This window comes from Podarcis cretensis (genome assembly GCF_951804945.1).
Source record: "Podarcis cretensis genome assembly, chromosome: 14".
NCBI lineage: Eukaryota > Metazoa > Chordata > Lepidosauria > Squamata > Lacertidae > Podarcis > Podarcis cretensis.
In genome coordinates, this window is record NC_137183.1 from 34673910 (window position 1) to 34697447 (window position 23538).

The window sequence follows — 23538 nt, forward strand, 5'->3', positions numbered from 1 at the left end:
TTATCTGCGAAACTACCGTCCCAAAAGGAGGGCACACCCAGCCTCGAATTATGCATTTAACTCAAAAGAGATTTTAAAAATACAAGGAGGTAACCGGATCTTTCTGCAGAGCTGCTACTCCCTAAAAGAGACTGGTGGTAGATTTACAGCAGAAATAAACCTCTCCATGCAAATCAGTCCTCTAATGTACACCAGGTCTCTTAGGTTAAGAATGCATCCACATTTCTCTGACTGTGAAGATTGCTTGGCTTAAATTGCAAGACCTAAACAAGCCATGATAAAATGGAAGTGATCTAACTTTTGAGATTGGGGAAGAAAAACCATACATTTTGCTCTCTTTATTCACTGCCTGGGCAAAGAATGAAACGATTCACTTTTTCCAAAGCTTACTCCGAACACCCCAAAGAAATAAAAAATACAAAATCAACCACAAACTTGGCTTACTCTCTTCATAATTAATAGCAACACAAACATGAACACTGATTCGTTTAACACAGTATCTATTAATGGGAATTATTTATATGTTTTTGTTTTTAAAATAATAATTGCTATTATCAATACACATACAGCTTTCTTTCGTTTAAAGGGTAAAGTATATATATATATATATATCTATACCTATCTATCTATATCTGAAAAACAATAAATTAAACATGCAAATATGTCTCGCTTCTAAATGCATTATCACTCTCTCAGAAACTCTGTTAAGTTGTGAATCTCGAAAGGAAAATGATATTAGCCCACACTCCACCCACCTGAAAATCAAACCAAACCTCTTTCTTTTATACCAGCTGGACACATGACCCGGTCAACGAATCAAAAGACAGACCCGAGGAGATGACATACAGGCTATAAATGATATTACCACCCCCTTGGTAAGCAGCAGAACGGCGCAAACCAGAAGCCACTTGGCACAAGACCTCCACACTTCCAGCATCGCTGAGCATTTGCCGTTATCTGATATCATACCGCCGTCATGATTAAGAACAGGCACAAGCGCTAGGCAAGAGGATTCCAGTTCAACAATGAAATGCTCTCCCACCAAATACCAAGATAATGATTTTTCAGCTAGCAAGGAGGAGAAGCGGGGGGGGGGGGGGGAGGGAAAAAAAAAGAGAAAGAAAGAAAAAAATGCACCGCTTGTTTCATTACCTATCATTAACTCCCATTTACTATCAATTTGCAACCTCTCTAGGCAATCAAGGCTTCAAAGGGGCCAATTTGAATTAGTTTGGAAAGCAGAAACAAGATTGTTTGCCCCCACCCCATAACCATGTGGGATGGCTGCCCATCAACGTTGCTCTTTTCTGACTTTCCGGCTCAGCCTGAACTGTATTTCCAGGAGTTAAAGAGCTAAGTGAGATTAGAGACGAAGGCTGCCCTTGTGCTTTGATTTCCCCTCCCTTCATTCTTCCTTCTCGTTTTTTTTTTTAAATCTCCCCCCCTCCTCCCATTATACATAAGAATCTCTCGCTCACTCCTCTTTAATTGTACAGGCACTCACCCCACTGAGATGGAGGCCCCTTTGCAGGGTTGGATAGCCCAGAGTTTGTTACTAGCTAGCAAGAAGCTCCTGGTCAGTTTTTAAATATATATATATATATTGAGATATATATACAAAAATAACCACCCCAACTACGATGCTTCCACCCCCCTCCTTTCCCTTCCCTTTTTTTTTTAAAGGCAAAGCATCAGGGGGATGTGCAAGAGGAGAAGGAAGAGACGGAAAATTAATAATCCAACAGGCAGCTCTCTCACTGTTATTAATCATGCTGCTACTTTCCCAAGCCACAGAGAAGCCGCAATCCGAACATGGGGGGGGGGGGGAGAGGATCCCATTGGCTGCCGATGTTCATTCCGATACATCTTAGCCAATCTTTCCTTCCTCCACTTCTTTTTTCCCCCCTCTCCTTCCTTTCTTTCTTGCCTTAAGGTACAAATATCTACGAAAAGCAGTTACAAAACCCAGGGAAATGAAGAAGAGGAGGAGGAGGAGGAGGAGAAAGAAGGGGGAGGGGGAAGGAGAGTCACATTCCCAGGGAAGAGAATGCTCAGTCCAGTTAATGCACTCTAAACTTTATTTGAGCTGACTCGTCATTTGATCCTCCTGTGACAGGGTCAGCGCGCGGCAAGCAATTCCACAGCAGTCCCCCCTCCCCAAATCATACCATAATCGAATTGCAGCCTATTTCCCGAACCTATAATGAAAAAGGCAACCCAAATAAAGCAGGTAATGCTGGCAGCCTCCCTTTGCTGTCTTACATTATTACTGCCGATTGCTTGCCTCCATTTCCCCTGTACTCTAACAATGAATATATTTCACAGCTCACTTGCTTTACTGTGTGGGTGGCGTGGCATAGACACCTACATGATATGAAAGAAAATCTAAAACAATAGGGGTTGTGTGTGTGCATGTGTGTTGCTGCTTATGGTTCCTTAACAGGCAATCGCTGGTGGGAAAGACAATTCTGAGTCTCAGTGACACAAGGATAGAAACTAGTGATGCTCAAACTAGACTTGTTATTCAAAAAACAATACTTTCCAACTTCTCAGTCAGCCATTCATGAAACTGCAAACCTTTCAAGCAAAGCTTCCTTACCTGGCAGGGGGTGGGGGGAAGGTAGACCCTCAAGTTATTCCAGATACATTGCTTTTTAAAGAATATTCTCAACTTTACCAGATGAACATCAGCCTGGCTGCATGCCACATATTTCATATGACTAGGGTTTCATACACAATCCTGCAGATAAATCACACAGCTGCCGAATGGACCCATTTTCTCTTACTGGAAACATTAGAGCACAAAGCTGGATGTGGTTTTACATCATTCCATTAATGTGCAAGTAATGACCAATCTTCAGTAAATTAATCAGTTTATGTGACATGCCTCCCTTACATTTGCATGGTTAGACAGCTTCATCACATGCCAAATCCTCTTAACTCCTTCAGACAGCAGTGGGGTAGGACCTGATATCTTTTCTGAAAAATCGCCTCTAACATCTATGCCTGAATAATAGTGTCATGAAACTCAAAAGGCCACTTCCAGAATTTTGATCTTAAACTAGTCCAAGAAAGGTATGACCTCACTTGCTGCACATAATGGTTTCTCTTTTTAAACCAGTTGTGGGGAACTTTTGACCCTTCAAATGTTGCTGAACTACAACTCTCATCATCCCTGGTCATTGCCCATGCTTGCTGAGGCTGTTGATGGCTGTGGGTCAGCAACATCTGGAGGGTCAGAGGTTTCTCACACCCATCTTAAAGCTTAACATTATGCATGTTAATTCCACAATTTTGACAGGGAATACAAGGAATCACAAAGAAATGTTTACATTTCACACACACCCCAGTTGAAAAAGACCTCTGAAAATGTGCATTTATTTTGTCTTAACATTTCTCCCATCAGTTTTCATTATCATAGATCCATATAAAATAACTTGGTGGAATCTCCAAGGAACCAGTCTATCAAATACTACAAGACACGATAACAAAATATAAGCTCTATGTGTAGACCTGAAATGTCTCATATTATCAGTTTCTGGGAAGTAGATGACCATGGGAGCATATTATCCTCCTGTCCTGCTTCTGAACTTCATTGAACTTCATTGAAGCATTTGGTTTGCTATACTGGTAATGTCAGTATAGCAATGTAGTCAGTACTTAGCTAGATGGAGCAATGATATGGATCTGACTCAAAAAGGGCAGTTTCTTATATTTCTATGTTCCTTTGGTTAGATCCAGAGGCTCCTGGGAACTTCAAGGAAACCAAAATAGTTTATAATGATAATGAAGAGGAGATTTTTGATAAGTGTCCCAAAAACGGGTTATTGCAATGGTGGGACAGTGAACAGAGAATGTTTGTGTAGCAGCCAGTGATAAGGAGTTTAGTCTGTATGCCCTTATTGATCACTCTTGGCACCCCAAAAGGTAGACTCGAGGTCTGGTAAATAAATAATGGGCAAGTATCACTAATATATTGATGCCACCAAAATATAGAGGCTGACGGCTCCATTAGAAGCGGAAAACCACCTTCCTCATTCAGTGAACTTCATAATTAAAAATTTCTTGGACCACATCCTGCACTCCTCAATCAGACGAAAACAGTCCAGCTGATGTCACTGGTCATGTTGCTTGAGCAAAGACTGTACTGGCACTTGGTCATGTTCCTCTCCTGAACACCATGTGGGTGAACAACAGATGAACGTTATATTTTAATTAAATAGACAGCACAGAACCAATACTAATTACTAAGGAAGCATGCTTAAATAAGGTCATAAATTACTGTTAACAATCTCCCACCTTTGATTAACTGTGGGATTCTGCTTGCTTGGCTCTTGATATTGTAATGTTCAGAGACAACCACTGGGAACAAAGCCAGTTAAATTTGGGGGGGAGGCAGGGAGAAGAGATACTGGACTAATGTATCTCAGTCCTGCTTACTTGCAAGCACACAGCTCCAGATAGCACCAGCAAAACAACACTGGAATTCTGGTGCAATTTTATCTTTGTGGGTAATAGTAGAACCATGCTGTGTATTCATGCATAGTTAGCCTAGGTGAACACTGTTATTAAAATATTAGGGTGGTGGGTGATATCTGAGGTCTGCTCTGGTACCCATGGGTCATCTTTGGGAAAAACCTGTCTTATAACTGGGAGCTTAGTTCCAATCAAATAACTGGGAGTTTCCAATCTGAAAGCAAGTCTGGGATGGGTTTAGTCTGCTGTGAAAAGAGGAGTGAATGGATTTCTCCCCTGTCTACATGGGCGTAGCTGCCCCTCCCCAAGATCAAGTAAAACAATAGAAATACTTAACTGACCAATCATGTTGGTTCTGCCCTCCCAACAAAAATCCTGGCTACGCCCATGCCCGTCTATACTCCACACAACTCCGGTCTCCCATATTCAGAACAATTTTAATCATTCCCCTTCGCACACACACTAATTTTCAGCTAAATATTCCCTCAGGATTTCCCCAGCAGAACATTTGGTCTCTACTTTAATCTGCATGAATGTCGTGATTTAAGCCAGGGGTCAGCAACCTTTTTCAGCCGTGGGCCAGTCCACCATCCCTCAGACCATGTGGTGGGCCGGATTATATTTTTGGGGGGGAATATGAACTAATTCCTATGCCACGCCCTACAAATAACCCAGAGATGCATTTTAAATAAATGGACACATTCTACTCATGTAAAAACACGCTGATTCCCAGACCATCTGCGGCCTTGATTGAGAAGGTGATTGGGCCTCATCCGACCCCTGGGCCTTAGGTTGCCTACCCTGATTTAAGCAAACATCCCAATCAGAGCTCTTTCCCATTCACCCCAACTGAAGAAATAGTTATGCTCCCACAAATGGCTGCCCACGAGGACCAGCAAGCTCCACTGAAGTGAATGGGAATCTCCTGCAGAAAGAAGAGCCAAGTTGCATCCAGTATTGATCCTACTCAAAGTACAGTAGATGCATAACAATGAATTAACTTAAGTTTGCTGTGTTCATGCATTTCAGTGGGTTTTACTCTCGGTAGGACTAATGTTGGATAGAACCTGCTGTACATAAGAGCAAGCTCCTATGGGCCAAAAGCTCCTTCGCCCCCCCCCCCGATGTTTGGTTTTGAGGGGGCTGGCCCCCCCTCAATGCTCAGAGGGTGTCCAGCTCCACCCCCTGGCTCCTCACAACGTTGCAAGCACAATGCCAGGATGTCAGGCGCCATCACGTCAGGCCCCTCGATTACACTGGGAAGCTGGCACCTCTGCCTCTCTGAGTGCACCAGAGAACAGGAACATAGGAAACTGCCTTTTATCAAGTCAGATCAGTGATGCTTCTAGCTCAGTACTGCTTACTCTGACTGGCAGAGAGTCTCTGGGAGTTCAGACTGGGCGTATTCCCAGCCCTACCTGGGAACACTGCGGATTGAAACCCCCACAAGGCTATAGATCAGGGTAAAGCTAATTTACAGTGATTCTCCTCAAACTCGAAAAAGTTGTTTAAAATAAATTCCTGCATCTTTTCACTGAGGGCATCTGCAGTCTTAAATAAATAAATAAAATCTTAAAGCCATCAGCTTCATCAAGATTCTCCCTCCCCCTCCCTTTTCTCAATCAGGTAATTAAACAGCTTCATCAGATAAAAGAAAACCAGGTCATTAACTTAGGGAAATAAGCAAAGCTGAATTCTTTTTTTAACACACACAGCTCAACATAATATAGTAAATATAAGCCATATTTGAGAGAACACAAAATATGTAAAAGGACAAATTAAACCCCGAGCAAAATTTCCATACTGACAACAAAGGCAACAACAAAGAGCAGAGGCTTATATAAATACAATCACAGAAACCTGGAAATCATTGTAGTCTAAGGGCAGGATTCACCTAATGAGCCCTGCCAGCAAAAACCCAGCACAAGGACTTCTGCTTGTGCAATGAGGCTTTCCCTGAAAATGGCAGGGTGGGAGGCACCCAGGAACAGGACATGGAAGAAGGAAAGGGGGGAATCATCCTGTCTAGCAAGCTGCAGGAAAAGAAAGTTATTGAAGTGGGCAGGATCCAGTTAAAAAAGGCCTGCACACACAAAGGGATCAATCCTAAAAGAAGAAGAAGAAGAGGAGGAGGAGGAGGTGGAGGCGGAGGCGGAGGCGGAGGCGGAGGAGGAATAGTAGTTTGGATCTGATATCCCACTTCATCACTACCCGAAGGAGTCTCAAAGCGGCTAACAGTCTCCTTTCCCTTCCTCCCCCACAACAAACACTCCGTGAGGTGAGTGAGGCTGAGAGACTTCAAAGAAGTGTGGCTAGACCAAAGTCACCCAGCAGCTGCATGTGGAGGAGCGGGGACGCAAACCCGGTTCACCCAGATTACAAGACTACTGCTCTTAGACCCTCTTAGAGCCAGTGTGGTGTAGTGGTTAAGAGGCATTGGATGCTGCTCTGTTAGGGCAAATGGGGCAGTGGTCCACCAGTCTCATTGCCTTACTGACACCTAGTTCTGAGGGTGCTGCTGTCTGTTCCATAGAGGCATCTGGTTAGCCACTGTGAGAACACGATGCTGGACTATATGGCTCATTGGCCTGATCCAGCAGGCTCTTCTTATGTTTCTTACCCAGTAACATAATTGTGTGTGTGTGTGTGTGTGTGTGTGTGTGTGTGTGTAATGGAATTAGAAAGGCCAGTAAAGTTTAATGATCATCAATCCCCTACACATACACATTCACTTTTCTACATGGTGGGGAGATGAAGACACTGGAAGCGCTATGCTGCAAACATTTCTACAAAACAACCCTCTTCCCCAACACACTATTTGTACTGCTGTTGGTCTTTTCTGCCTTCAAATTTGAAATGAAAGGCAGCTCGGTTTTGAAGTTTGTTCAAATACACATTCCTGCCTTCACAGAAAATATGGACAAGCTGCATTTGTTGTAGGTTTCCTGCTTATTACAGACAGAGCTCCCAATATTAGAATGGTCCACAGAAGAAAACCACGAGTGAGTAACAACTGCAGACTCAGTTACTGAATATCCACTTCCCCATTCAATTCACTCACGCCTAAGTTAACCAGCTCCTTTTAAAGCAGTTAGCAAATTTCATCTTTTTGAATTTGGGCTCTGTCTTGATTAGGGTTTTGCACGACAGAAAGGAATTTTTCTTTACATGCTAACTTTCTTGCTACAATAATGTTTCTTTAGTTGGAAGGGGATGAATTATTTTTACCTTACACACATTGGGGTTTTTGAAAGAGAGAAATGCTGTATCATTGCCTCTTTGACCCCACTGTTTACATATTCCCTTTCTCTCTGTATGGGTGTTGTATTATACCTGCCAACTTACTAGAGCATGCATCTGACATAGGGCTTTATTCTATCAAAGCTTAATCCACAATACATTTGTCAGTCTTTAAGGTCAACTGGGCATTTTTATTTTTTGTTTGTCTCTTCTCTTATAAGGTTTAAATGTGCCATTTCAGATTTAGTCTGGGATGGTGGAGAAGGTTCTTAGCAAGGGAGAGGGGGAGGGAGGAATGGCTTTTAAGAGCATTTGTTATGCTGAGTTCTTAACGCCCCAAAATAACTCTAGCAATGTTATCAACACAGGTCAAACATTCGCAGACACCCATTTCTTAATCAAGTGGAGTTGTGCCTTTGGGATGCAGTGCAAATCTAGTTTTGTAAATCCATTTGATGGTTTATAATCATAACCACACAGAGTGAAGAATATTGCAAGAAATCTGAGTGTCCCCATGGAGTAAATTATATGTGATTAAAAATGGGGTCAGAGGCAGTGGGTGAGTGAATGGGCCCAGACACTTCCCTAAATTGCGACTCGGCTAAAGCAGGGATTTTTTTTTTTTTTAAGTCACTGTACACTTCAGTGTTCTAGCGATGAACACACCAGCAAAGGATTTCTCCTGCAGGCACCAGAGCGAAATAAATTTCAAAGCACAGCCCCAAAGAATGGGGAAGACAGAACACCAGCGGAACTCAGCCTTACTAAAGTGACTTTTGTCACCCATGTCTCTTTCTCATTTGAATTAAAACAATTAATGAAAAGCAATTCCCTTAATTGGCCGCTCCATCCCCATTTCATTATCTCGCATGGGAGACACAAGGATAGAGAGAAGATGGAATTTTTAAGTTGTGCGATCCATCATCCAGCCTGGAATACAATATGAATATTTCTCTCTCCAGAATGACTAATTTTTCAATTGCTGTTCAGGCAGAACTGATCTGAGGCACTAGCATGGGTGCCTCCCAACTTTTTAAAAGATGAATGGGTTCAAAAGTGCATGCCAACATATGAACATATAATAATTCCACTTTTTATTATTATTTAAGGTGGGGAACCTCAACACTGCAGGCGAGGAAAAACAGCTCTTACATACAGAGGGGAAAGATCAATATAAAGGGGGAAAATGTTCTAGATGTAATTGAAGTCATACATTTTTACATGACTTCTGCAGTACACCCAATTACTGCTATTTATCAAAGCGGAGACATCATTGAACCTGACAACATAAAAAACAAATTTTACTAAGATGGGGGGGCAGGGGAGAGGAACAGAGAAAAATCTTCAGAAAGATAAGGGTGGGGGAGATACAAATAATAAATAATTCAATATTCCTCAGGAAAGCTCTCACAGGAAAGGGCTGACTGATTCGAACATCAGACATGGGGCCGACAAGAGAGTTATTGATTCAGACAATTCTATCATTACTATTCCAGGCTGAACCCCTTCAAAAAAAAAAAAAGCTGTTCTTTTTCTGCCCCACTGTTGATCATTCTAGCTACCAATCTTCCTCTTACTTCTCATGTCCTAGTGTGTATTACAGCTTTAAAATCTCAAGACCATATTCTAATAAAATAATAATAATAATAATACATAAAGGCGCCAAAGAATACAGACTTCATTTTGGACAAATGCCCTCACCATCACAAATGGGTTTGCTTACTGGCTGACTGTTTTGAGTGGTTGGACTCGTTTTTCACTTTTGCAATATGCAAACATGGAATTTGTTTATTTAAAGTAGCAAGATTAAACAATCTGCACCTAGCAAGTTTATATATATACATTACAAGGCTGTTGTTGCTTCCAAACAAACAACACACCAGATTTTCTATTTTGTGTGCATTTTAAGTGGAATATTGAACTGCTACCAAAATTGTGTCTGAAGCAAAAATTTGAAACCAGTGTGCAGGTTCCTCCTCAGACAAATAATCCCATATAAGAGCATTTAAATGAGTTTTAACATGGGGGGCTTCTGTTCATAATTAAGAAGTCAGTAGATTGTACCTCAAGTGGAATTTTTTTTTTTGGGGGGGGGGGGAGATTTGAAAGTCCTTTCTTAGAAAATCTGAAGCTACTAAAGAACCTGAAAGGTTTTCAATAAAGCTTGCAAAATTTATCATGCTTGCGTGGGGGCTTCACACAAGTCCATTTAGTCACTTGATTTTCTCTAATTCAATGGAAACTGAGAGGTTCCTCCTGATGTAAATATCTTAAACATTTTGGCAAGGGTTGAAAAACATTCTTGGGGTACGGGGGCATTTATAGGGAAGTCACTTAACTAGACCAGGGCTGAGCAAATATACATATGCTTATTCATTTCCACATGAACCTTTAACTGCCCCTCCCCCCCCCCAACAAGTATCTCTGTGTTTGGAAATAATACAGCTGCTGTTAGAGCTGATCTTAAGGGCTTGTGTACAATAACAGATTTTTTTGCAAGGTTGTTGAGAGGGTTATTATCCTGAATCACGTTCCTCTGTGCAACCAGACAAGGGATTCAACATTGATTTAGACGAGGAGGCACCAATGTCTCTTTGGTGCCCATGCGCTCTCATCTCATAACTTCTCCCCCTGCTGACAGTAGGCATGAAATATGCACTCTGTTGTAGCCAACATAATATAAGCTGTGGTGTGGGTATGGTTGTTGTGTATTCATGAGGTGCCCACAGACAGTTTGGGTGTCCACAAAATTCTGGGCTGGGATAAAAACATGAACATAAGAACATCCAAAGAACGCTGTTGGATCAGGCCAAGTCCAGCATCCTGTTCTCACAGCAGCCATCCAGGTGCTCACGGGAACCCACACGCAGGACCTGAGTGCAACACCATTATCTCCACCTAAGATTCCCAGCAACAGTGTTAAGTAAAGGTAAAGGTACCCCTGCCCATACGGGCCAGTCTTGACAGACTCTGGGGTTGTGCGCCCATCTCACTCAAGAGGCCAGGGGCCAGCGCTGTCCGGAGACACTTCCGGGTCACGTGGCCAGCGTGACATCGCTGCTCTGGCGAGCCAGCGCAGCACACGGAAACGCCGTTTACCTTCCCGCTGGTAAGCGGTCCCTATTTATCTACTTGCACCCGGAGGTGCTTTCGAACTGCTAGGTTGGCAGGCGCTGGGACCGAGCAGCGGGAGCGCACCCCGCCGCAGGGATTCGAACCGCCGACCTTTCGATCGGCAAGTCCTAGGCTCTGAGGCTTTAACCCACAGCGCCACCTGCGTCCCAGCAACAGTGTTACATTGCCTCAAACACTGGAGGTAGAACATAGCCATTTTGGCTAGTAGCCATTAATAGCTTTATCCTCCAAGAATTTGTCTAACACTCTTTTAAAGTTTCTTGTGTGAGTGAATTCCATAGTTTACCTATGTGCTATGAGAAGTATTGACTTTCATCTGTCCTGAATCTTCCAATATTCAGCTTTCTTGAATGTCCCCAAGATCTAGTGTTATGCAAAGGAGAAACAACAACAACAACAACAACAACAACAACAACAACAACAACAATTTATTACTTATACTCCACCCATCTGGCTGGGTTTCCCCAGCCACTCTGGGCGGCTTCCAACAAAAGATTAAAAATACATTAAAACATCAGTCATTAAAAACTTCCCTAATCAGGGCTGCCTTCAGATGTCTTCTAAACGTCAGATAGTTGTTTATTTCTTTGACATCTGATGGGAGGGTGTTCCACAGGGCAGGCGCCACTACTGAGAAGGCCCTCTGCCTCGTTCCCTGTAACTTCACTTCTCACAGCGAGAGAACCCCCAGAAGAAAAACTTTTCTATCCACTTTCTCGACAACCAAGCATCATTTTATACACTGTCCCCCTCTTTACTTGCCTTTTCTCTAAACTGAAAAACTCCATATGTCATGACTCTTGCAAAACCAGTGGTGCGTTGTAGATGTTGCTTGACTCCAACTCCCATAATCCCTGACAATTAATCATGGTGTCTGGGGTTGATACGTTGATATGTACATGTACATGTACAGGTACAGTGGTACCTCGGGTTAAGTACTTAATTCATTCCAGAGGTCCGTTCTTAACTTGAAACTGTTCTTAACCTGAAGCACCACGTTAGCTAATGTGGCCTCCTGCTGCCGCCACGCCGCCGGAGCACAATTTCTGTTCTCATCCTGAAGCAAAGTTCTTAACCCGAGGTACTATTTCTGGGTTAGCGGAGTCTTACCACTGTACACTTATTCCCAAATAAATGAAACAGACCCCAGAATTCCATATAACATCAGAGCTGCATTCTCTTGGCCCATTAATGTTTGTATTGTTCTCTGCTACTGAAATAACCTCAGAGCACAGACACACTTGTTCTCAGGGGGGGGGGGGAGGCATGCCTTGGATTCCTCGCAGGTCAATGCAAATAGCTCAGAACGAAGCCATATAATTACTGGAAGAAAACATTCCTCCATTAGGCATCTGTGAGCCGGAGTCTTCCTTCAGTGTTCGATGTGTTAATTACAAGCAGCTACGAAGTGCCACCGAAAATTAGCAGGCTTGCAAAGACATCAGAGGAGTAAACACACAAAACAAGAGCCGCTTAAGGGTCAGGAGAGCAAGTCAATTTTGAAGGAAGATAAAGGGACTGTCATGTATATGATCGCTGGTGAAAGGAGAGAGGGCAAATCCTGCCTTGTTACCACCCGTTAATTAGGCACTATTCAGAGGCGGGAGCGCACACCGCTACATTTTGCCATGGCAATCAAATGTATTATTCAAATGGGAGACTAAACAAAAGCAATTGTGCCCCCTCCCCACCAACAAGGAAGAATATATAATCTGCCCATACAAAGGTGCCGCATTCACTTCACATGGGAGTTTAGCAGCCCATTAGATTAACATTTACAAACAGGTTTGTTTTCTTAATTTAGTACAATTTGGCTTTTGCTAGAGGAAGCAAATGGGAGCTGATCTTGAATGGGGATTTCTCTCTCCCCCCCCCCCCATGTAAGTTAATGGGTGGTGTGAGAAGCAGCTCATAGGAAAATAGCTTCCCATTAATTTCATTAATGAAGATATGGACAAAGGCATTCCATGGAAAACATTCTGTCACTGATGATAACAACAAAGAGGCAGTCTTGTCTACATTCCGGTTGATAATTGCCAGTCTAAATAATAGAAATAACTGGGGACAGCAATCTATTATGATTTTTTCCATTGATAGTTTGCCTTTTGACTAATCAGCCCATTTCACTTAAACTTGAAAGTAACTAAAACCTCAGTATAACTGAGCTACTGAAGGAAGCAGCAGAACTAATAATTTAATGAAGAAAAGCTAGCCCTTTTACCAAAATAGCAAAAAACCTACCACACTGTTGGTGTTGTTTTTCTAAAAAGCCATCTCTATTATTTCCCCTCTTTTTTCCTCATTTCCTATTACTGTCAGACACAAGACCCAGAGTAACCTAAAAAATAAGGAATTGTTCCTTTAAATTGCAACCTTGCCTAGTTAATCAAACCCTTTAGTTGATTAATCTACTGGTTGAAATTTCCCTCTCTACAATTAAGAGCTTTGCATGGTGCTTTTGCATGATGAGAATTTCCAAACTTTGGTGGCTCACAGTAGGCTGCCTCCCTTGGTTATTACCATCGCCACCCCTAGAATTTATGCAAAGTGTAACGAGTGTGAGTTCTGCCTGAAGTTTCCAAAAGCATAGGACAAGGCACAATGGCCCGCAGAAAGAAAATGTGCACAGAACAAGACTCTGGTGCTGATACTAGAATTCACAAGTTTCCATGTCTATTATGGAAGGGTCATTGCTCTATGGTAACATCTATTCTGGCTGGCAGTGACTCATAGTTTTCAGAGAGGGGACATTATGAGCCCAACGTTGAGATGTTGGGGATTGAACCTAGGACCTTCTTCATGCAAGGCACATGCTCCTTCTGGTAGTGCTGCTAAAGCTGAAGCAAGACGCAACATGGGAACACAGGAAGCTGCTTTATACCAAGTGAGTCCATTGGTCAATCAAGCTCAGTATTTTCAACTCTGACTGGCAGGGGCCCTCAGAGTTTTCAAGCAGAGAAACTTCCCAGACATACCTGACCTTACCAGGAATTGAACAAAAGTCCTTCTGCATGCAAGGGAAATGTAAATCCACCACCATTTTATCTTTTCAGTCAGCCCTAAAGAATTAATTACAGTGGATGCAGACATCCTTTAATGATAAAGTCTTCTCTTTCTTCCCCCAAATAAAAGGAGATAGAAAACTGCTCTATAGTCTTGACCACCTTTATTTAATTCTAGAGGGCTGCAGTATATTTTAAAGTCTCTGATCTGATTAAATTAGCCTGATGTGGATCAATAAGAAACCTGGGTGTTTCTCCGAGTACAGAGGCAATAGCACCCTAGTGTGTGTGTGTGGGGGGGAGAGGCATATTATAATTGGGTAGATAAAGGAATTATGTCTCCCTTTCTCCTCCCACAGTGGCATGGGTATTTTCTTTTAGTAAATCTGTGGCTTTCCATTTTAGTTCATCAAGTATGGAATGGAGTTCTTATTCCTGGACATATAGTATAACTTTATGGAATATTAAACATTGTAAGAACAAAGGGTTAATACGAGAGAGAGAGAGAGAGAGAGAGAGAGAGAGAGAGAGAGAGAGAAGTGAGCTTTCCTATTCAGGCCTATTGCCACTTTTTATGTGTTCATCCATCAGCTGTCCCTTCCTGCATCCTCATTATCCTGTTAATGTGTGTGTGAGAGAAAGCATTTTCTCTCAAAATATGGACTTCTACATACATTTTTCACTCAAAACACACACATGCCCATTTTCAACTGGGAACATCACCAGAACATTCAGAAACTGTGAAACACGTTATATTTTTTAACTGCAACACCAAACCCATCTACAGTGGTACCTCGGTTTATGAACTTAATTCGTTCCGGAAGTCCGTTCTTAAACCGAGGTGTGCTTTCCCTAATGAGGCCTCCCACTGCCGGTGCGCTTCCACCGTTCAGGTTCCGTTCTTAGACTGAGGTAAAGTTCTCAAACTGGGACACTATTTCTGGTTTGGGGGAGTTTGTATACCAAATTGTTCTTAAACAGGACTGTTCTTAAACCGAGGTACCACTGTACATGGGAGTAAGACCCAGTGTAACCAATAGACGTAATTTTGAATACTTATAGTTAGGATTGTGCTCTTAGTTCTGATCTGCTGACAGTTCTGCTGAAATACAGGAGGGCCCATCACTACAGTGGTACCTCAAGTTAAGAACTTAATTCGTTCTGGAGGTCCGTTCTTAACCTGAAACTGTTCTTAACCTGAGGTACCACTTTAACTAATAGGGCCTCCCGCTGCCGCCGTGCCGCTGCCTCTGTTTTGTTCTCATCCTGAAGCAAAGTTCTTAACCTGAGGTATTATTTCTGGGTTAGCAGAGTCTGTAACCTGAAGTGTCTGCAACCTAAAGCGTCTGTAACCTGAAACGTCTGTAACCTGAGGTACCACTGTATTGGTATTCCACTGACTCTTGAAGACACACCTTGATTACACATGGATGCCCCTAACCTGAACCCTCCCTGTTTCAACTGCTGCCTTAACTGTTTTAAGTGTTGCACTGTTATAATGGGTTTCTTTCATTGCACATTTTAATTGTGGATGCTTATTTTACTGTTTTGACTGATTTTCAATATTTTAGTCATGTGCATATGGATATGTGTGAGAGAAAGTGTGGTTGTGTGTGGTTGTAAACCACTCAGAAACCACTTTGGCAGTTAAAATGGAATTATTTTTATTTTAGTAAGTGCAGGTCAGGTAACTTCACAGTGACATCCTCAAATGCCAAATTCCTCAGATGGGATTTTGTTTAGGCAGAAAAGGGGAATTTAAAGCCTAAGATCTTCTGAATGCAAATCATGTACTCCTCATAAACAACACAGGCAAACCAAAAGAAGCACATCATCCAAAACGCAAATGAGGATTCACTACAGCTCTTTACCAGGGGAATAAGTACTTACCAGCAGAGACCAAGTATTTATAGTTATTTTTATGCATTGTGACATTTATATTGTACCTTTCCTTCAAAGAGCTTGAGATGGTGTATATATGCTACTCTGCCTCCCCATTTTATCCTCACAACAACCCTGTGGGTTAGGCTAGGCTGAGAGACAGTGAATCAAGGTCACTCAGCCAGCCTTATGACTGAGTAGGGATTTGAACTCAGGTCTTCCAGTTCCTAATTCCAGTTCCATATTCAACCACAATATAGCCCAATATGACACAAGGAGAGAGCAAAGTCCACCCATGCTCAATTCCCTGAAGGGAAGTTTAGTTGGGTACATGTCATTCCCAAACATATCACTTTTAATTGTGACAGTAAGTGCTGCCCTAGAAGAGAAGTGTTCAATCTTGGATCCCCAGTTGTTGTTGGACTACAGCTCCCATTATCCCCAGACAGCTTAGCCAATGGTGAGGGTTGATGGGAGTTGTAGTCCAACAACCACTGGTGACCCAACATTGCAGAAGGCTGCCCTAGAAGTGCAGGGGAAAGATTATGCACAGAGCATAAGAGAGGATGTACCTTCTCTTATTAGGCATTAGAGTAGCTTTGCAATGACAACAGAGGAAACTCGCTGAGACTTTCATGGGGTTAAGTTCTCTTCTTTCCTTGCCATCCCATCACCTGTCAGCAGACTGATCAGAAGCTGCACTTCTCACAGATCCTATTAAAGCTAGCTGCCTGCAGCCAAAGATGTGGCTAGTTAATTCAAATAACTTCACAAACCTCAGCTTCTGCAGTCCCTGCCCATGCATGCATGGCAACTCATTTTCTGTCCCACTAATTTCTGTGTAGTTGATCGTGTAGGAAAGGATAACAAATGATGTATTTTAATTTACAAAACAATTCTGTCAAATGCTGGTCGGTTGCAAGGTAATGCAATATTTGGATGTTGTTGTTGATGATGATGATTTGGAGTATATTCTTGCATTTCTATTGTTTGTCTTAATATTTCTAAGTTGATCATTTAATCTTATTTATAGGAGGTGTTTTGATTAGCCTGCTATATTTGCATGGCTGTTTAAATGTTTTAATTATCAGTGCATTCTCTATCTTTATTATCTTTCTGTGTGTGCAATACACACAGTGCGTTTTTCTGGGGGTACACAGGGGTACACATACCCCTAAACATTTTGTGAATCTAACGGGAGAAGAAACTAACAATTTCTTCCCTTCCCACTTTAAGTCACTTTGCTCTGACCCTATATTCCTCCTGCCCTTGCTTTGAATGACCTACTCTTTCAAATCTTCTTTCCCACACTCTTCATTGCCACCATCTCAGGCCCCCATTTCCTTTCTTTACACCATGCTTTCTAGCTGGCCTCTGCCTGTCAGCTTCCGGAATTGGACCACACTTCCTCCTGAGCCACACCTTCAACAAGCCCTGCTTGGCACCTTGAGTATTTATGCACTTTAAGTGTCTCTGACTAGCTGGAATGTCCTCTTGAACTCTGATGATGCTTGCCAGGTTGGGGAACAAAGAGTGATGTGTGAGTCTGTAGAAACTAGAACATAAGAAGAGCCTGGCTGCTGGATCAGACCCATGGCACATCTGGTCCAGCATTCTGTTTGGCTGGTTGTTGGCATCTGTCTTGAGAGACAATGGAGTGTGCCTCCAAGGGTGAAGTCAAACCACTGTGTTAGCAGCATCAAAGTGCCCTGCCTGGGGCTCAAGCCTGGGCAGTTTGTATGGAGGTCCTGGGCTGTCCAGATGACAAGACCTGCCCACCTCACCAATGTGGTCCAAAAGAAAGCAGAGCAATACGTCTGGTACCAGCTTGACTACAGAAGTTGCCGGAAGGAGGTGTACAAGGTGCCATCCAACCATCTTAGGGAATCCATTCTGGATTTGTGTATGGTTTACTCCTTAGCCTTTTCTTCTCCTGAAAATATCCTGCAAGATAGCAGAGGTTTGGGATCACAGTTTTCCTTCTCCTATATGCACTATCTTCCCAGATTGACAGGAACCCACCTGCCCCTCACATCCCTCTATAAAACATGGAGAAACCACCTTCTTAATCTTCACATGTAGAGGTAGTCCCTAACTCCTTGAGGGTTAGAGACCCATCAGCTATCGTCAACTGGTTTAGCCTGCCAGTCTAAGCTGGGGTATTGCTGCTGTTGAATGCTGATGGCTTCTAGGAGCCACAGGTGAGATCAGATTACAGGTTGGGGACCAAAGGTGGACAAACTACTCCAGAAGGAGCATGACGTGTCCCCACCAGAGGTAGTACCCCCTCTGCTAACACCTCATTCCCCTCCCCCCTACAGCATCCTGTTCACACAGTGGCAAATCAGATGCTGGCAGAAAGGCAAAAAGCACTCTACCTGCTTAGGATTCCCAGCAATTGACATTCAGGGGCATAGTGGAGATATAACATATGATAACCTTATTCTCCATGAAACCCTGCAATGGTACAAAGTAAATTTTATATAAATATGCACATTTTTTTGTGTGAAATGCTAACTTTTCACACACACTTTGCATGTGTCTGTATGTGCACATTTCACATCACAAAATCACATCACAAAATTCCGAGAAGTGCAGAATGTGCTGGAGAGTTGTGTTCCAATTTGCGATAAAATTTGGGAGCATCGAATTAGACTGCAAAAAGCTGACCTAGCAAATTCCTCTCCTGTCCCTACTTTTTTGGAGTGGCTGGCATGACAATCCTCCTATTCCCAAGGTATCAGGAACCCCCCCCCCCACTTCCAGACTTTGGCACCATCACAAACTGGGGGCTATATGAGACACACACTTCAAAGATGGTCCATGTCCAGAGTTGTGTGTGTGATCTATTTCTAGTTTTCCATGCAGGCAGCAAATGTTTCAAACCCTCCAGAATAATAATAATAAGGTCAACATGCCTAGCATCCTTATTATCTTAAAAGTCGATTGAATGGTTCAGCACTTTGATTTTTAACACACCACCATTTTTATCAATGTTTTCCACACTTCTAATTTTCTTGATTGCTAGGCAACGACCATATCAAAGCAGTGGGACTAAAGGGAAATTTCATGCTCTCGGACTTAGTGGGCTCATTGTGCCTCCCAGCAAGAAACTGAATGCAACACCATCCTTGGAATTTCTCGGGTTTAAATTGACACTTCCAGTGAAAGCAGGTGTCTGGTAAAGGTGAGAGCCTAATTAATAGGCTGGTTGTAGTTTGAAACAGCAGCTATCAACTGCTTGTGAGATAGTGTCGCATGGTGGTCCGAGAGACTAAGCAATGATTTGGGATGTAAAAAGGATCCATTTGTGCTCTGCCCCTTATACAGTGGTGCCCCGCAAGACAAATGCCTCGCAAGACGAAAAACCCGCTAGACGAAAGGGTTTTCCGTTTTGGAGGCGCTTCGCAAAATGAATTTGCGAGTTTTTCCGACTTTTTTCCCCTCCCCCCCCCTTTTTCTAAGCCGCTAAGCCGCTTATCTGCTTATCCACTAAGCCGCTAAGGCGCTAAAAGCCGCTAAGCCGCTAATAGCGCTAATCCGCTAAGCCGTCAATGGGCTTGCTTCGCAAGACGAAAAAACCGCTAGACGAAGAGAATCGCGGAACGGATTCTTTTCGTCTTGCGAGGCACCACTGTATGTCACATGCACCGCTGCTTCCCTTCCCCTGCAGTTCATCTTCTACCCAAAATGGTGCTATTAATCTCCCTGTCTGCTGTGGTGAAATTAAGTAACTTGCGTAACTTAGGCAATTAATTACATAAGTTACATTGCCTTTGGATTATTCCACTCCATTCATTTCAATGTAAAGGAAACTCAATGCAAATGGATGGTAGGGGCATGATTGATTATATATCATTTGCAGCCTGAAAGCAACAACAACAGTGGATACCGATTGTATTTGCTAGATTGATTTCCATTCCAGACATGGGATGAATAAGCAAACATTGGCAATTTCCACTCCTGATTCTGTCCTGTTTTGACATAGCTGTCTAATACTGGGGCTGCCCCTGCCTCTCATGTCTGGTTTCCGGTGTGTAGTGAGCGTGTTTCATGGTTTGTTGCAAAAACAACTGCCAGATGAGACAGAGGGTCCCAGTGAGAGACAGTGTGACATAGGAATGCGGGAGAAATTAGATTCAGTTCACATTTAAAGGTGAGCCTACCTAATTTGCAATTTCCAAAACATTTCACAAAGTGAAACATGGCTACTCTTCAAAACTCACACTTCTCCAAATTTTGCAAGGCAGTTCTCTGGCCAAATAAGCCAAGCAACATGTACAAAACTGCACATACAATGGTGAAATTTGCATAAAATGCATGTATTTGTGAAAATTACATAAACACATTATATTGGGGAAATGGCCTTGCAAAATGTGTATATTTTGATGTGGCCAAGGGGTGCTTGTGTGTGTCCAATCTTTCATACTACAAATCATCTCCTCAGAGGTCTAAACTCTATAGCTTTTCCAAGTGCCCAAGATTCGATCAAAGACCAGGGGAAGACATCATGGAGTGACTCCTCCCAGCGGACTTCGTTCAGAACAGGAAGTGTGGGCAGCTGGGGAGGCTGCAGGGTGCTGGGGGGAAACTGCTTTACAGAAAAATACATACCACACTTGTTGCTGCAGTCCAAATTATAAAATGCTCTGAGAACAAGGCAGAAAAATCCAAGTCTCTTTTGTAGGAGACAGAAACTTTCAAGAAAATGGAGGCACAGCGTTATATTCAACCCATTAACTGGGCTGAGGCTTTGATAGCAGTGGTAGCAAGCTTTGGCAAGCAAGAAGATGAAAGGCAGGAAGATTAATCTGTGCTCCAGAACCTGGAATGACTAAGAGCAGCCTCAGAAAGATGTAGTTTTCTCTACTGATGAAATGCCAACAGTCCCTTGGAGAAACTACGTTTCCCAGGTGTTCCTTGCAGCCTGCCTGGCACTGCAAAGCAACAAGTCTGTCTCCCTTCCCTCCCTCTCCTTTTGAGCTTTCCAAATGTACCAAAATAAATTAGACACAACAGTAATATTATCTTTTCACTATAATGGTGCCCCCCCCCCGCTTTTCACTTCTGAAGATAAACATCAGATACACACACACAGGTTTCTGAAATATGCGCAGAAGGGGAAATGGTTTCAGCAATTTCCTAAATAGGTAAGTGAATAAATAAATAACTTCTGTTATATTCTGTTTCCTCGCCAATGAATAAAAGAGGGGGGGGGGGGAGAAGCATGCAGGTTTATAATATCACAGAGCTCTTTCTGCTTCACTGAACTGTTACTGAAAGGTTCAGAACAAAGCTACAGGCAGATTGGACAAAGCTGAAGTAGCGGGATTTACATGAAACTGGGCTGATAAAACCACATCAAGAGAAACTGCTCTATCCACAGTTCCCCTTTGATTAGCACAGCACCATGACTGCAAGGGACTTTTGCTCTGAGTGCCTGATCACAGCACCTCTGTTATGCTTATCAAGCCTAAACTGTGATCCAATCTTACAAGAACAGGATCGTTCAGAGGGTGCTCATTCTCACCCTACCTCCCCTCCCATTCTGGGTCTCCCCCCCAAAAAAAAAAAATACTTTGACATATGTGTTTGACAATACATATGAAATAAAATTAATATTGCATTATTATGTCCTTCAGAGGATTTCCCCCAGTTAGGAATTTAAACTAGAAATCTGTTTCTTCTTCCTCCTCCTATGCTGGTTTCCCTCAGCACACCACAGCCCCCTCAAACTTCTATCTCCAAATGCTGCAGTGAGAATAATTCTCTCTGTGTGTCGTGGAATGGCTGGGCACAGAGGAATGGTGGGAGGCACCAGCTTGGGAACCCGCAAGGGAAGAAGACTCAGAGCCCGGGCATTGATGACGAGTGGTCAGTGGCAGAGGCTTGGGAAGAGTAGGTGTTGGAAGCTGAAGAGGTAACAGGGTTATTGAGCCTGGAGAGTCTGTGACAGACAGAGGTTCAGAAGCAGAGGTGGAAGCAGGAGAGGAGGGAGGCCAAGCGGCAGAGATGAGTCAGGTTGGTGAAGAAGCCAGGGTCTCTCCCTCTCCTGCTGTGATGAGATCCCCTCCCCCCTGTTCTCTCTGGAGAAGAAGAGGTAGGAAGAGGGAGTAGCAGAGACAGGCACGTCGGCATAGTCTCAGATTGCTTGGGAAGGACCCCAGGGAGGATGAGATTTAGGCAGCTGTGGGAAGACAGGGATCTTCAGCCTCCACAGTTGCCTCATAGGGGCAAGACCTACCGAGAAGAGTTGCTATGCTCATTAGGCCTGGCACCCCTGAGCAGGCCTTGTTTCTTCTAATAAAGAACTAACTTCACCTGCTTCATGTGATTTATTGCTGGCTGGTTCCCTGACACTCATTGGTTGGGCCACACAGCACCCTCCCTGAAATAGACACCAAAGCTCAATCCACTCCATCACCTAGCATCTAGTTCCTTCCATGCCTCTAAACAGCTCAGCCCAAGTTTTGCCTTATCCCACTGTGACATCACAGCAGCTCAACCAATCACTGCCAGAAATGTTGTTACCACTATTGACCACTGTCACACACATAACCTTGCCACTTCAGGATGATGGATTAGTAGATCTCACCATTCTCTCCCATCTCTTGTAGTAGATCACAGATAGGGAACCTCAGGTGTGGGGGCCAAGTTACACCCCCTCCCCAGTCACTTCCCTTCTACCAAGCCCACATTCTCCACTGACCCTGCTTTTTTTCATGAAACCAGCAGCAGTCTAGATATAGAGTCAGAAGCTGCAGAGGCACCAGCTAAGAGACAAGGCTTGGAGCTGGCTGATGAAGATCAGGGGACTACTGCAAATGAGGCTGGTGGAGAGAAGCCCCTGAATGAACCTGCTGGACCACCAGGCCAGAGCCCAGACCTTCATGGGTGCCGTACTCTGAGCCTGAGGAACCAAAGGCCACCCATCACACTTCACCAGTCTAGCACAGCAGAAAGCACACCAGGATGGATACCATAGAATATAGGAGTGTCTATCTTCAGGTCTGGGGGTTGTTCCATTAAGGGTCTCAAATTCCCCTTGAGCGTGTGAAGCTTGGAGGTCATCTGGTGAATGAGACTTAAAAGGCCTTTGTCGGGTTCCAACCCTTGTCAGAGCTGTTATTATTATTATTATTATTATTATTATTATTATTATTATTAATTTATGAAATTTGCATATGGTTCACAAGATAAAAATACAAAATGAGAACAACAAATGCACAATAGAACAAAAACAAAAACACACCAATAACCATATATATGTGTGTGTGTGTGTGTAAAATGCCATAGAATATTAATCAGCCAAAGGCCTGATTATAGAGAAACATTTTTGCCTGGCGCCCAAAGATACATAATGAAGGCACCAGTGCTCTGCCCTTATTTCCAATAATTCATCTGCCTGTGATCTTTCCTTCTCCAACTCAAACATCCTCAGCCCTCCTAAGGTTTCCTAGTCTCCTAAACAATTCTACCCATTCTCCCTTTCTCATCCTTAAGCTTGGAAACAGTTTCCACAATAAGTAAATGGTGCCACCTCTGTTCCTATCCTCTCCAAAGCCCAGCTCTTCCACGAAGACAATGGCTCAATGCCTTAGTCCTCATCCTCAGACCCAGCCACTTGGAACAGAGAAGTGATGCCTATGGAAAACCATGGTGCAACTATGTACAGAAACACAGAATTGGCAGTGTAGGTGCACATGTAGCTTTTGTTGGGTGTTCTATGGCAACACCTGGTGGATTGGAAATAAAACTGCAGTCATATTGTAGAAGTCATGCAGGAGCAGTGCTTTTAGATTGT

General features: G+C 43.1%; 1 protein-coding gene across 37 annotated transcripts in view; it reads right to left on the reverse strand.

Moving 5' to 3' along the window:
* Positions 1 to 23538, reverse strand: part of RBFOX1 (RNA binding fox-1 homolog 1) — a 1485186-nt gene that overhangs the window by 237521 nt on the left and 1224127 nt on the right. The window contains exon 1 of one of the 37 annotated variants that reach the window (XM_079952547.1): positions 1273 to 1293. The exons of the other annotated variants lie outside the window; for them this stretch is intronic. Within the exon in view, the coding sequence (XP_079808673.1) occupies positions 1273 to 1275 (3 nt within the window). The 5' untranslated portion in view covers positions 1276 to 1293. Of the gene's footprint in view, positions 1 to 1272; positions 1294 to 23538 lie in introns of those variants that run through there. 37 annotated transcript variants of the gene reach the window in all.